This window comes from Macaca nemestrina, chromosome 5, assembly GCF_043159975.1.
Source record: "Macaca nemestrina isolate mMacNem1 chromosome 5, mMacNem.hap1, whole genome shotgun sequence".
Lineage (NCBI taxonomy): Eukaryota > Metazoa > Chordata > Mammalia > Primates > Cercopithecidae > Macaca > Macaca nemestrina.
In genome coordinates, this window is record NC_092129.1 from 181,129,547 (window position 1) to 181,144,775 (window position 15,229).

The 15,229-nt window shown below is 45.9% G+C and overlaps 2 protein-coding genes across 14 annotated transcripts in view; both read right to left on the reverse strand.

Moving 5' to 3' along the window:
- Window positions 1-6,081, reverse strand: part of LOC105487319 (biphenyl hydrolase like) — a 33,136-nt gene extending 27,055 nt beyond the window's left edge. Inside the window, exons 1-2 of one of the 5 annotated variants that reach the window (XM_011750772.2) lie at window positions 5,943-6,081; window positions 706-809 (exon numbers count right to left, since the gene is read on the reverse strand). In XM_011750772.2, coding sequence (XP_011749074.2) covers window positions 706-809; window positions 5,943-6,049 — 211 coding nt within the window. In that variant the 5' untranslated portion in view covers window positions 6,050-6,081. Of the gene's footprint in view, window positions 1-705; window positions 2,318-5,253; window positions 5,339-5,942 lie in introns of those variants that run through there. The other 4 variants (XM_011750773.2, XM_011750774.3, XM_071097715.1 and 1 more) reach the window with 4 other exon arrangements.
- A 1,573-nt stretch (window positions 6,082-7,654) lies between these two features.
- Window positions 7,655-15,229, reverse strand: part of LOC105487318 (receptor interacting serine/threonine kinase 1) — a 45,022-nt gene continuing 37,447 nt past the window's right edge. For 8 of the 9 annotated variants that reach the window (XM_011750769.3, XM_071097709.1, XM_011750768.3 and 5 more), the window contains 2 exons: window positions 12,844-12,996; window positions 7,655-10,469 (listed from right to left, as the gene is read on the reverse strand). In XM_011750769.3, coding sequence (XP_011749071.1) covers window positions 10,183-10,469; window positions 12,844-12,996 — 440 coding nt within the window. In that variant the 3' untranslated portion in view covers window positions 7,655-10,182. Of the gene's footprint in view, window positions 10,470-12,843; window positions 12,997-14,173; window positions 14,292-15,229 lie in introns of those variants that run through there. The other variant, XM_071097712.1, reaches the window with a different exon arrangement.

Consider the following 15,229-nt stretch of genomic DNA (forward strand, 5'->3'; position numbering starts at 1 on the left):
CCATCGATACTGAGATTAAATATTAGGATTATTTTACCAAATCAAAAATAAAGCAACAATAGTAATGCCCTTAAAACCAGATTTGGGATATCCTGGAATCACTGGAAATTTTTCCCTTGAACTTTCTACATCTGAACTCTAGTTATGAAAATGAGACTAAAATCCAGTAGGTTTTATTATGGCCCATATATCGAGAGAGGGTAATATGCCAATCTAACTCTGATTTCTAACAAGATTTAAACTGAGTTTTTTTTCTTACCTCTTATTTTAACTGAATATATTATCAACCACAACAAGTGACCAATCCACCCTAGTTTTAGCACTGAAAGTCCCACATCCTGGAAAATCCCCCCATGCCAGGCAAACTAGGATGACTGATTACCCACTCACCTTCTTCCTTTATCTACACCTTCTTCCCACACCCCTTTCCTTGACCCCTGTCACCCTCCCAAATTATGGGCAACTGTGATTTCATAGTGTACTTGCACAGGAAAACTGGGTACTTTACTAAAGGAATAAAAAATTCAATTCTGAACAGCAGTAGAAAGTTACCTACCTTTCTAAGTCATTTAAGTTTGATTGCAGCAAATATTAAAACATTTCAGAAAAGCACTAAAACTAATAATCAACATTTGGCATCTAGTATTGTGAATGCATCATAGATTTTACAGCATGCAAAAGCATTCCATTAAAAAGTGTCCAGACCCAACATCCCAGGAAGTAGCAGGACTGCATGACCTCCCTCTCCAGTCTGCTGATAATGCAGTTGAACGCCATTCACAGCCACTTTGGCAGAGGTTACCGAGGTTCTAGAAGAGAAAAAACCCATCCCCACAGGGGGAAAGGGGAGACGGAAGATTTCTTAGTTGATTCACAATTCCAGGTAGACAGGAGGAATAAGTGTTAGTGTTCTGTGCCACTGTGGGATGCTAACAATAAGAGATCTTTTCAAATAGCTAGAAGGAAGATACTGAATGCTCCCAACACAAAGAAATGAGAAGTGTTTGAGACGATGGATATGCCGATTACACTGATCTGATCACTACGCTTTGTATGTATGGAAACATCACTGTATACCCCAAAAACAGGCACAATTATGTCAATTAAAAAATACAACTTGAGAAATGTTTAAAAATGCACCCCCAAAGGAAAATCATTTAATTTAAGATGATAAAACTGTCTGTATACGAATGAGTTGCTTCCACATCGCCTCGCAGGCTCCTTGGGTTATTCTGATTTTTCCAATTCTGAACAGTGACATGAGTTTGAATCTTCTTTACTAGACTGCCAATCTGAACTGTACTCTCATGCTTGAATATGCCATTGTGACCAGCCTGGGGCTCACCCTACAAAAACCCTAGCAAGCTTGCTGAATCGGCCACAGAGGCTCACGGCACACGCTGGTGAGCTGGAAGCTGAGGGTACTCAAGTGCAGGCTGGCATGGGGCCTGGTGCAGTGAAATAAGGGTGGACATCGGGGCAAAAACCCTGGAGCCACTCATGTGCACCTCAGCAGACGCAGAGGACCCACCCAGACCTTCAGCAGCCTTGGTGACATTTCCAAAGATGCGATTGGTCTCAAGGTGCTGATCTCCAGGCTGTTCCTTAGCTGTAGGGTATCCTGTGTTGTCTGGCCTGCGCAGGAGGGCCATAGTCAAGACTGCCCATCTGCACTGATAAGGCCTATTGTTTTATAAAATGTTAAAATATGTCTGTGTCAACTACTAAGTAGCCCTGTCCATAAGCCTCCATCTCAAGAGCCTCCTTCCTGCCACTCACCCGCCTTGGCCTAAGACCTCCTAGGATCCAGCATCTAACTGGACCACGCTTAGTACAGGACAACGCCTCAGGACAGGCACAATGCCGGTGTCTGTCCTGCCTGAATTAGGTGTGCTGTACAGGTGTTCTGATTAACCTCTCCTCAGCTGCTCTTCCAGGAGCGCCAGACTGTCCTGGGATATACACCAGAGGGGCACACGGACGGCACCTGCACCAGGACCAGGCTCCACCAAACTTCCCACAGCTTATCAGACAGATGACTGAGTGAAGCACAGGAGGAACATGATGGCAAGTCAGGACAGATGCCAGAAGGAGGCGCTCCTCTTCTCCTGGTGGAGTGCCAACACAACGAAATCAACCACCATCTCCTTTACTTTTCTTTTTTTTTCTTGCTCTGTCGCCCAGGCTGGAGTGCGTGGCACCATCTTGGCTCACTGCAAGCTCTGCCTCCCGGGTTCACGCCATTCTCCTGCCTCAGCCTCCCGAGTAGCTGGGACTACAGGCGTCCGCCACCGCGCGCGGCTAATTTTTTTTTTTAAGTAGAGACAGGGTTTCACTGCGTTAGCCAGGATGGTCTCGATCTCCTGACCTCGTGATCCGCCCGCCTCGGCCTCCCAAAGCGCTGGGATTACAGGCGCGCTCGGGGCATCTTTTTCTTTTACATACTCCCTACCCCTACCTCTGCCCTTGGTCAAAAGATAACTGAAACACAGCCCTTTGAAAAAACGACGTCCTGTTTTCTCCTTTGGTTTAATCTTATTTGCCAATCTCAAGTAAAAAAGAAACAAACGTGCAAACAGATGTGTTGAATACAGCTACATCTAATCTTAACACACAATTTCTGGAAAAATAAAAGACAGAGTTGGGTAGTAATAAGTCTGACCAAACTCTAAGCTCCTTATCTACAGAAATATTATTAGAGGGGCATCAATGAAGCCAGCAAACAACGGCAATACTGACCCTGCCATTTACTTATTATGATTCCTGCCCTATTCCTCTGAGAAATTCATTTCTATGGTTAAGATAGCTTTGGATCAGCCGGGCGTGGTGGCTCACACCTGTAATCCCAACGCTTTGGGCGCCCCAGGCGGCTGGATCACGAGGTCAGGAGATCGAGACCATCCTGGCCAACATGATGGAACCCCGTCGCTACTAAAATACAAAAAAAATTTGCTGGGCGTGGTGGTGCGCGCCTGTAATCCCAGCTACTCCGGAGGCTGAGGCAGGGGAATCACTGGAACCCAGGAGGTGAAGATTACACTGAGCCGAGATCGCGCCACTGCATGCCAGCCTGGCGACAGACAGAGACTCCATCTCAAAAAAAAAAAAGAAGCTGCTATTACAATATCATATGTTCAGCTATTTCTTTTGTGTATGTTTTGCAAAGTAGCCTACAATAAAGTATTTGCTACTTTCAGGGCTTGAATTTACGTGAATCTTGATGAATTATTTTTACATTTCTTTTTTTTTTTTTTTTTTTTTTTGAGATAGAGTCTCGCTCTGTCCCCCGGGCTGGAGTGCGGTGGCGCGATCTCGGCTCACTGCAAGCTCCGCCTCCCGGGTTCACACCATTCTCCTGCCTCAGCCTCCCGAGTAGCTGGGACTACAGGTGCCCGCCACCTCGCCCGGCTAGTTTTTTGTATTTTTTTAGTAGAGACGGGGTTTCACCGTGTTAGCCAGGATGGTCTCGATCTCCTGACCTCATGATCCGCCCATCTTGGCCTCCCAAAGTGCTGGGATTAGAGGCTTGAGCCACCGCGCCAGCCTACATTTCTTATATATTGTACTATTATATAAATATTCCCTGCGCCAGCCTACATTTCTTATATATTGTACTATTATATAAATATTCCCATTGTGCCTACTAATTACTTCATGTTTATTATATCCCCAGGCTTTTACATTCATTGTTTCAAATGCTCACAAAAACGCTGCAAGGCAAGAGGCTCAGAGAGGTTGAACAATCTGCCCACATTCACATAGCTAGGAAGTGGCCACGGGGCCATCAGAACTCCAGAGGCCATGATTCCTCTCTAACCTCATGGCTGAGCAGAGTCCTAAGAGGGCTCAGGCACTGGGGCCACACTCTGACTGCCAGATACAGTGTGGTGCAGGCGTCAGCAGGACAGTCTCTGATTCTCTGGCAGGGCATCCCAAGGTTGAACTTGGAAAATGTTTTTTAGGAAGATTGTTAGGTTATGTGAATTATTAATATCTGTAACTGTACATAATACACAATTTCAGGTAGAAAAGTTTTTTTTTTTTTACCTGACCCAGGAATAAATCACCTTACAGATTTTGAAATAAGGGTCAAAGTTCCAAACAGCAGACTTACAAACAAGTTTTTGGAACACAAGTCAATTGTAGGTTGGGCAGTGGCTATTCTGAAGCTAAGTTTTTACATGAATCCTTTTACCTACTGACACTGAGCTACAGCTGCGTTTCAGGATTAACTAACACCACTGCCTGTTTTTCCAGATTATATGTCATATCAACTTGCAGCTGCATGTATAAAATGGCAGTACGAAATCCAGAGAAACCTGTTTTTTCAGAGATATTTTAGGAAGAATGACCTGCAATGCAACTCGGTGAATGGGGCCTTCCTCAACCATTAAATAACCTATCAGAACTATATTGGTAGGCCGAGAGCGCCTGTAATCCCAGCACTTTGGGAGGCCGAGGTGGGTGGATCATTTGAGGTCAAGAGTTCGAGACCAGGTTGGCCAACCTGGCGAAACCCCATCGCTACTAAAAATACAAGAATTAGCCAGTCATGGTGGCGGGTGCCTGTAATCCCAGCTACTTGGGAGGCTGAGACCACGAGAATCCCTTAAACCTGGGAGGCAGAGGTTGCAGTGAGCAAGATCACACCACTGCACTCCAGCCTGGGCAGTAGCGCGCGAGTCAGTCTCAAGGGAAAAAAAAAAAAAAAATATATATATATATATATATATATGTACAATTACAGTAACCTTACTTATTTCAATGCCTTTCTACAAACAGGAAACGGAAAAAAAATCATCTTCACTGTTAATTTATACAGCTGTAGCCATTGACATGTTTTTCCATCTATCAAAATAGCCCTGACCATCTTATAATAATTCTAAAATTAAAGGAGCTAGTCAATTGCAATATGAAATTTTAAAAGTTGGTCAGTTTTGCCCTCTTTTCTCCTTCTAAATCAAGTTTTCAAACTAAAAGTTTCTATGTTGGATCAAGTAAAGTTCTAAACGCTGTGTACCTATCTAGTATTGACTTCATGGAAATAGCCCATCAACAGTCAACAGAGCACATGCACTGTGTACGTTCGTTGTATACGTGCGTTTGCATGTGTGTAGGGATGTATGTAGACAATAAAGAAACAAGCTTCATGCCGCTGTATCCACATTTCTGCCCAGTATCTCTGGGGACCAAGAACATTCATTTTCAAGACGGAAGGTCAGAAATTAATCCAGTTTTTTGTTATTGTTTTACCTGAAATGGGGGAGAGGTGGGACGACAAATGAGAATAAAGCAGGTTCCTGGGCATCTCCACACATGTAGATCAGATCCTCTGGGAGTGAGGCCCAGGATTCTGAATTTTCACAGTTCCCAATGTGATTCTTTTGCACATTAAGGTACGAGATCAGCAAGCAAAGAGAAGACTTAGGGCTCTCGTGACCCGGGATTAAGGCCTTAGCGGTACTAGAGAGCTAATGGGCACAGTCATTCTCAGGCTGATTTCTGACATAGGAGGAAGAAGAGATTATTGTCCTTATGCCCTTACAGTGTGGACTCTGGACAGAGCAATGGACTAATAAGGGTGTTGGGATTCTAATCCGTGCTTCGTCACGGGTGAGTCTATACTGCGGGCAAAAGTATCTCCCTGGGTCTCTCTGGTCTGCACACTGAAGTGGCTGCACTCCACGGCCCAAGGCCTCTACTGCTCCGGACTCTTTGAACTTAGGCTGACCGAGGCGCATGCACGATCGAGGGACTCGCTCACCAAGCGCGGCTGCACCCCAAGATCGGGGTCTCGCGGCACAAAGGGCGGCAGGGCGGCCGGACCTCGCCCACGCCCAGTGCCCACACGCCTGGAACTCCTGCGGTCGGCACGCGCCCCTCCCGCCGCCCCTCGAGCGCGCGGATGCTGGGGATCCCAGGGGCGGGGTGGCCGCCATTACCCGAAGGCGGCCGCGGGTCCGGCCCGTGGGACGTGGATCCCGGGCTTCAGCGCCGAAAGCAGCAGCCGCAGCCGCAACACGCCTCGGCCACCCAGCACAGCCACCATGGTCACAAGTCGCGTCACCGTCGGAAGCGCGCATGCGCTGAGACCCAGGGCGGTCCGCGGCCCACTCCGCCCACCCCGCCGCTCCATCCTGCTTTGCCCTCTACCCTTCCGGCCCCGCCCCGAAGCCCCGCCCCGAGGCCCCGCCCCGAAGCCCCGCCCCGAGGCCCCGCCCCGAGGCCCCGCCCCGCCGGGTTCTTGCCTGTGGGCGACCGAAACTCGGCTCGTGGTTTCCCAGTCCTGGAACTGCCTGCACCTGCATAGACCGTCCCCTCTCGTGCTGGCTCTGGCTCCCGGGCTGAGTGTCCCAGTCGGCGCTGCCCCGCCCCCGCTCGTCGCCTCAGCGACCGTGGCCTTTCCAGGAGTCGAGGCTGCCAACCATAGCGCCCTCGCTGGGTGGGCGTCCACGCGGGGCTCCGGCTCTAGGCCGGCTACTAACGGTGGAAGTGTATTTGCTTTTCAGAGATGATGAGATCTAAATTTTCTTTATACAACTTCACACCCATTAGGATGGCTGCTAGCAAAACCCCCAGAAATTATTGTTGGTGTAGATGTAGAGAAATTGAAGCCCTTGTATATTCCTGTTGGGAATGTAAAATGGTGCAGCCACTGTGATGAACAGTACTGTTGTTCCTCAGAAAATCAGTTATATGATCCAGTATTTTCTTTCCTGGGTATATAACCCAAATTAATTTAAAACAGGGTGTACAAGAAGAAATGTTTTTACACTCATGTTGACAGCAGCACTATTCACAATAGCCAAAAGAGTGGAAGCAATTTAAGTGTCCAAAACCAGATACATGGATAAACAAAATGTTGCCTGTGCATGCAATGGAGCATTTTTTAGCCTGAACAAAGAACGAAATTCTGACACATGCTACTACATGAACCTGGAGGGCACTATGCTGAGGGAGGTAAGCCAGTCACAAAAAGACATACTGTGTGATTCCACTTATATAATAAGGTGCCTAGAGGAGTCAAACTTCTAGGGACAGAAAATACAGTGGAGGTCGTCGGGGGCTGGTGGAAGTGGGAATGGAAAGTTGGTGTTTCCTTGGGACAGTGTTTCAGTTTGGGGAGATGGATTTTCGTGATGGCTGCATAACATTGTGAGTGTACTTAATGCCACCGAACTATACACCTAAAAGTGGTTTAAGTGGTAATTTTATGTATGTTTTACCACACTTAATGTTTGCTTTGACTATATAATTCCAGCTTTATAAATGTTATAGACATTATCTAATTGAAAGCTCAGTGGAGAAAAAAACCACTATTGCTTTAAGTCTATCGTTGTGCCTTAATTGGAAATAACTGGCAGATTTGTGGCTACTGTTGTAGCCTTGGCTTGAATAATTGGAGACAACAGCTTCTTTGCATATTGCATGACTGTCCCTCCAAGAGACCTTTTTGGTGTCAGTCCTGTGGGCACAGTGCTTGTAGGTGTTACTCATGGAAATGTCTGCCACCTGCAGTGTCCTCACTGGCCCTTTGGAGTTTCTTGAGTAGTAAAGGCAGTTTTGGCCTAAATACAGACTATGCAAAAGTTTTCATATACTCTCAACATAACTCTATCACATTAATTCCTGAATAAAAGGAAAGAGACATATATAATGTTTGAGTGGAATTTAATCATTTGACTTTCAGCAATCTTTGGTGAGGTATTTCCTTTTTTCCTGATATGTTGATTGGGGTTTCATCTCAGAAATGATAAAAATAGCTGTCTGTACAGTTTCAACACCAGTTACCCTAGTGCTAAGCAAAACAGTAGCACTGAGTTTTTAGGTCTTTGGTGTCACTATTTTTTTCTTTTTTTTGAGATGGAGTTTCACTCTTGTTGCTCAGCTGGAGTGCAATGGCGCGATCTCAGCTCACTGCCACCTCTGCCTCCCGGGTTCAAGCGATTCTCCTGCCTCAGCCTCCCGAGTAGCTGGGATTATAAGCACCCGCCACCATGCCAGGCTAATTTTCGTAATTTTAGTAGAGATGAGGTTTTGCCATGTTGGCCAGGCTGGTCTTGAACTCCTGACCTCAGGTGATCCACCCGCCTCGGCCTCCCAAAGTGGGATTACAGGTGTGAGCCACTGCACCCAGCCTGGTGTCACTATTTTTAAGTAACATATCTGACAACCAGTTCTTTATATACAGCAAGATTGTGCAGCTTAAAAAACTGCCATTTTGTGCCACGCATCTTATGATGCATATTTCTTTAATCTTCACATCAGCCTTTTGTGCTATTGCACTCCCCATTTATAGATGAGGCATCTGAGGCTAAGAAAAGTTAGGAAGCAAGCCCTGGGTGACACAGCTGAAAAGTAATTTTGAGCTGCTCAATTTCAGGACTCTATACTTGGATAATGATGGTGAAAGGTTAGGAAGCAAGCCCGGGGTGACACAGCTGAAAAATGACAGAGGGGAGTTTTTGAGCTCTCAGTTTCAGGACTCTATACTTGCATGATGATGATGATGATGATTGAGACATGGTGTGATCACAGCTCCCCACAGCCTCAAACTCCTGGGCTCAAGTGATCCGTCCACCTTAGCCTCCCAAGAAGCTAGGCCTACAGGCATATACCACCACACCTGGCTAATTTTTTTTTGTTGTTGTTTTTGTGGAGATAGGGTCTTGCTATGTTGTTTTATGCTGGTCTCCAACTCATGGCCTCAAGCAATCCTCCCAGCTTGGCCTCCCAAAGTGCTGGGATTACCAGCATGAGCCACGATACCTGGTCATATACTTGGATTATTACATATTGTAAAAATCACTGTAGTAGCATTAACCTTTCAGTGATTGCTCTGCAGCCCCGTTTCAGGGGCGTGTATGTGTCTGCTAGAGTTGAGGGGGTTCACAGTCAGAATCAACAACACTGTTATCAGCCCAAGACACCAGAATCCGTTCCGACAGCCAGACTGACCATCACCACACCCTTCTCGTCCTCCCTCTGGGGATAGCTAAGCACACGGCCTTCCCTGTCTGTTTAGCAAAATGCCAGTGGAGACGCTGAGCGGCCCACCCAGCTTCAGTCTTCTGAAGTATTCTAGTTCCTTCATCCACCCCCAGGTTTCAGGTGGACTTTGAAAGGTTGGGTGCTACAGGCACAATTCCCACAGTCAGGAGTTGTCCTTCACTCTGGCACACAGAAAAATATGAAAATACTTTCACGGTACAGAGCAAACCGAGGAAGCCACTCAACAGTGTCAGCCCTGAGGTTCTGCTCTCACCCAGGCGTAGAGATCAGCATTTCCTGTTCCCTCTCCAGGGCACCCAGGCTGGGTGAAAGTACCAGAATGCCAGGAAGTAACTTTCAAAGTCAATCAAGAATTTCTGCTGTAGTCACAGTTAGTAGCATTTCCTTGCAACAACTGTCTGGGAGATCTGATGTTTCCCCCCTCCTTGGTACCCCTTTAAATCTGTTCGGTTAATTTGAAAACTGAATATAAACTCAATTAATTTTAAAAAAATCGATAATTTAATGAAGACTGCATGTGATTCTTAGAGCCTATAGTGACTGATACGGTATTTGATATCCATGTTAACAGACTCTGTAACGTGGCAATGAGCTGCAGTTGTGATTCAAAAAGTCTCTGAACAGGGCTTAGAATTTTACTGTACTTTGTTCATAACAGGAGCCTACGTGAAGAAGAGAGCACACAATTTTAAAAGTTGATTTTATGTTCTCTGAGTTTTTCTTCTTGCTTCAGCAAAATTCTAGGAAATGCCATAAGCTGAAAGCAAATGACCTTCCTCAGACATCTCTTCTCTCCCTTTCCAAACCCAATCAGGAGTCATTTTTTGATTGGTGCTAGGCCATTAAGAGGTCTTTCTGCTTACGCTTTCCTCGGAGCGGATTGTTGCCTGGGCGCAGTGGCTCATGCCTGATATCCCAGCACTGTGAGAGGCCGAGGCAGGAGGATCACTTGAGTCCAGAAGTTTGAGACCAGCGTGGGCAACAGAGTGAGACCCCTTTGCTGCAGACTTCTTTCCCCATTCCCCAGCTATGAAATACAGGAAACAATATTTCTGCAGACACAGAACCCCCATCAGTGAGGACAGAATTCTGAATGCTCTGAGGCAGCCAGCTTTCTGGGGTTATTCACTAAGTGAGGAGTCCGCTTCAGCTGCCATAGCCCATCCAGGGTTAGTTCTGGCTGACGTAAATCAAGTGGTTCAGAAGGTCGATCCTGGCACACTGGTGGAGCACCTGGGCCAGCTTCCCCACTGTGGCTCCCTTAATGCCTTCCCTCATCACCCACTTTTGGAGCATCTGGTAAACCTTTTCTTTTAGTCCATCTCGCTCATAGTCATGGTCAATTTCATCAATCTGAGACTGTGTGAAGCCCAGTTTCCGGGCACAGTTTTTCCAGTGCTTTCCCAGATTTTCCCTGATTGGGTCCAGGTGTTTATCGGTCAGACTAGTGGTATTATCTGCCAAATGGGAAAGAGAAGAAGGTGTCAAGCTAAAGCCCATTCAAACATTCCAGCTTCCTGAACTGCTAAAAAACCCAAGTGAAATGAAGAGTACCAGAAGACAGGGAAAAGATAACTTCTTAGTTCTACAGCTGTTGCTGCACTGGAGACATTTCACACGCCTGCTAGCCCACATGCAGTCTTTATGTGAATTACAATAGGGCATTCCTGGCCTGGTGTGGTGGCTCATGCCTATAACCCAACACTTTGGGAGGCCAAGGCAGGAAGATCACTTGAACCCAAGAGTTCTAGACCAGCCCTGGGCAACATAGCAAGACCCTGTCTCTATAAAAAAAAAATTTTTTTTTTAATTAGCTGGGTATGGTGGCACATGCCTGTACTCAGTTACTCCTCAGTTACTCAGGAGGCTGAGACAGGAGGATCACTTGAACCCAGGAGTTCAAGGCTGCAGTGAGCCATGATTGTGCCACAGTACTTCAGCCTGGACCATAGAGCAGGATGTGGTCTCAAAAACAAAACAAATAAAAAAGAATAAGGCATTCCTTCCTCCCAGTAGACACATCCCTGAACCACAGCTGATGGCTCTGTGAACAAAACCCCTATGTGGCTACCAGGTTGGGTGTTTTATTCAATCTTAGCCCGTGACCCTGTTGGTATTAGACGTTCCTGGATGTAAAGGGAAAAACCACCATTTTTGTTCCTTTTAGACATTTTCCACTTACATCTGGCCAGAGTGAAAGCCACACAACTCCTGACCACCACCCACGCCCAACAGTTCACTTTCCTCTTACTTAATCAAGGAATTGTCCAGCAGGTGTGAACCCATTCAGTTACAATGCCTTCCTTGTCTTTCAAGCGATGAGGTAACTACTCTTCAAGGTCTGTTTCTGGACCCTTCCCCTCCTTTACTCCACCCCGCCGCCAACTGACATTGCCTCTTCTCAAATAGCCATAACCTCTCTCCTTCTACTGGTTCTTTCCCTTAGCCCTTCGTAAAAATAATAAAAGGAAACAAAAATGTAAAACAACCACAACAAAATTCCTTAATCCCCACACGACCTCATTAAACAGAACATAAGGAAGAAAATATTTCATTTTTCCTTTCAACCTCTCTTCTTTCCTCAGCCCTCCATAATGTGGCTTGTATTGCCACCAGTCGATTGTCAGCAGTCCAAGAACTTCCCAACATACTTTCCAAATTTTGTCAATATTTCTGTAGGGGGTAGATCCCGCGTTTCATTAGATTCTCACAGGTGCCCTTGACCATTCAGAATTTCTGTTCTAGGTATTTTAAAAGCAAACTATGGCCTGTGGGCCACATCTGGCTCCCTGCCAGCGTTTGTAAATAAACTTTTATTGGAACACAGCCGTGCTCATTCACGTGTGTATTGTCTGTGGTTGCTTTTGCACTACAATAAGAGAGTTAAGTAGTTCCAAGAGAGACCTCAAAGACAGCAGGGCCTAACATTTCCTACTGGTTCCTTTACAGAAAAAAAAAAAGAAAAAATAGCCAATCCCATGGTTAATTAGAAAGCTGGGTTCTTAATCAAGTTGTTTTGGCCTCATGGCTTTTTCCAGACTGTACTTTGGGATTAGCATTATGGGCCTACACAGTAGAACCCTGTAAGAGATAGTCCTCTTGATTTTATTACAGAAGTGCTGTGGAGGGCACAGTCTTCTATCTTGTACAGGATCTCCTTTGATGAGGGCCTGACACAGCTGTTTCTTCCAGGTCTGACCAGTAATACTGATGATGCTAATGATGAAATTTAACACTTTTTATAGAACTTACTATGTGTCAGGCAGTCTTCTAAGCTTTTTATACATACCAACTCATTTAATTTTCACAACAAATCCATAAATACTGTGATTATCTCCATATTAAAAACAAATAAATTGGCCGGGCACGGTGGCTCACGCCTGTAATCCCAGCACTTTGGGAGGCCGAGGCGGGTGGATCACGAGGTCAGGAGATAGAGACCATCTTGGCGAACACAGTGAAACCCCGTCTCTACTAAAAATACAAAAAAAATTAGCCGGGCGTTGTGGCGGGCGCCTGTAGTCCCAGCTTCTTGGGAGGCTGAGGCAGGAGAATGGCGTGAACCCAGGAGGCAGAGTTTGCAGTGAGCCGAGACCTCGCCACTGCACTCCAGCCTGGGCGACAGAGCGAGACTCCGTCTCAGAAAAAAAAAATAATAATAATAATAAATTACAAAGGAATTATATGGAAATTACAAAGATATTTTGCAGAAGTAACATGAGAAAACTTTCAAGAAGAATTATCAGATAAATTTTAAGATTCCACTATGTCCTTCTCACAAGTAAGAAAGTTCAAGGTTGCTAGACATGGGGTCCCTCCAGGGTATCTTACCAAAGATAGCTTGGTACTTGGAAGCTGGCTCTTCTTTAAAGTTCGTATTTGTGCTGTCTAGTAGTGATGAACTCGTCCCACCAACCTCCATATAATTGTAGGCTCCAATCTGAATGCCAGTACTATTGTATATAGCATATTTTATAGATTCATCTGAACAAAGAGAAACACACAGGTAAGTAATTCTAGATCAAAAGCAAGAGAAAAAGTACAGCATGGCAAACAAGCAGGGCTTTACCCCAAACATTAAGTTCATTATCCTATGCCACAGTTCAAACTGTTCTTCTTTAAAATCTGGCTAAACCACCTCATACCCATTAGGATGCCTACAATTAAAAAAAAAAAAAAAAAAAAAGACAGAAATAACACATATTGACAAAGATGTGGAGGAAATGAAGCCCCTGTGCACTGCTGGTGAGAATGTGAAATGGTGCAGCCACTGCTATAAACAGTATAGTGGGTCGGGCGCAGTGGCTCACACCTGTAATCCTAGCACTTTGGGAGGCCGATGTGGGTGGATCACCTGAGGTCAGGAGTTCAAGACCAGCCTGGCCAACATGGTGAAACCCCATCTGTACTAAAAATACAAAAATTAGCCAGGCATGGTGGTGGATGCCTGTAATCCCGGCTACTCAGGAGGCTGAAGCAGGAGAATCACTTGAACCCAGAAGGCGGAGCTTGCAGTGAGCCGAGCCGAGATTGTGCCACTGCACTCCAGCCTGGAGACAGAGCGAGACTCTGTCTCAAAAGAAAAAAAAAAGAGTTATCGTGATTCTTCAAAAAAATTAAAGATAGAATTACCATATGATCCAGCAATTCCATTTCTGAGTATATACCCAAAAGAACTAAAACAGGTTCTAAGAAATGTTTCTACCCACGTGTTCATTGCAGTGTTATTCACAAGAGCCGAAAGGTGGAAATCAGCCAAGCACCCATGAGCAGATGAGTGGATAACCCAACTGTGGCCTAGCTACACAATGGAATAGTCAGCCTTGAAAAGGAAGGGAATCACATCACATGCTACAACATGCATGAACCTTGAGGACCTTTCCTAAGTGAATGAAGCCAGCCACAAAGACAAATGCTGCACGATTCCACTCATATGAGGTACCTAGAGTCAGAGTCACAGGAATGGAGAGTAGAATGGTGGTTGTCAGGGGCTGGGAGGGGAGCTGGGGAGTTGGTGTTTAATGGATACAGAATTTTAGTTTTGCAAGATCAAAACAGTTACATAGATGGATGGTGGTGATGGTTGCATAACAATATGAATGTTAGGTAATGCCACTGTAAAAATGGTTAAAATGGTATATTTTATGTTTTTGAATTTTACCATAGAAAAATGTGGCTGTCAGAAATCAGAGGTGGATGAACAGCACAGCACAGCTCAGCCACACTTCCCAGCAGGATCCCATGACTCTGAACATCTGTGAAGGGTCCTCCTCCTTTACCTGATAAACTCAAACCTCTCAGGTTCAGTATTCAGAAGCTAGCCACAGCTCTGCCCTACCCTCTGTCTCTGATCTTCCTTTCACTGTCTCCGCCCTCTCTCCACTCCAGAGACTCCAGTCCCACCAGATTTCCCACTGATCTGCTGACATGGTGCTCCTGCCTCTGCCTGGACTGTTGACCTTCCGACATGCTTCTCCCTATCTGTGATTTTCTGCCACAGGCCCAGCACAAATTCCCCCTCCTTCCGTGAGCCTGCACTGTAATCCTAGACTCAGCACTCTGCCCTGGGCCGCTCTGTATCTGAGCTGGGTCTGTCTGACTTCTCCACTAGAATGTGAGTCCCGAGAGGGCAGCAACCATACCCACTTGTTTTTGTATTCCTTACACTCGCTAGCCTGGGACTTGGTACGGGCATGGGCTCAGTGACATTCATGCTGAGCTGAATTTGTCAAGTGTCGGTACTGTCCCTAAAGAGCACTTAGCATATCCTTGTAGGAGAGAGAAGGTGGTCGAGAAGACAGTTCTGAGGAGGGAAATGAATAGCAGCTCCAGGGACCTTTGTCAGCACACCTGACCCTAAGATAGGCCGCCTTCTGGACCAGGCACCGTGCTCATTTGTTGCATTTTCTCTGAGGAAGCCAAGGAAACTAGGGACCCTCTCTAGAGACAGGTGTAAGAAATATAGGATGTGCACGCACACGCCATCTGTATGTAGTTCTGGGTGTTTATGAAGCTGCTGAAACTGGGGTCCCTGGAATCCTAGCAAGGAACCGCCGTGACAGTCTCTGAGGTACCTTCCAGCGCTCAAGGCTGTCTAGGTGTTCTTGTTAACAGTGATAATAACAGTGCTAATAACAGCAGCTACCATTTACTGAGCACTTATTCTGTGCATCGGCAGGCACAGTGCTAAGCTGCCTTACCCTGTTGAATCCTCCTG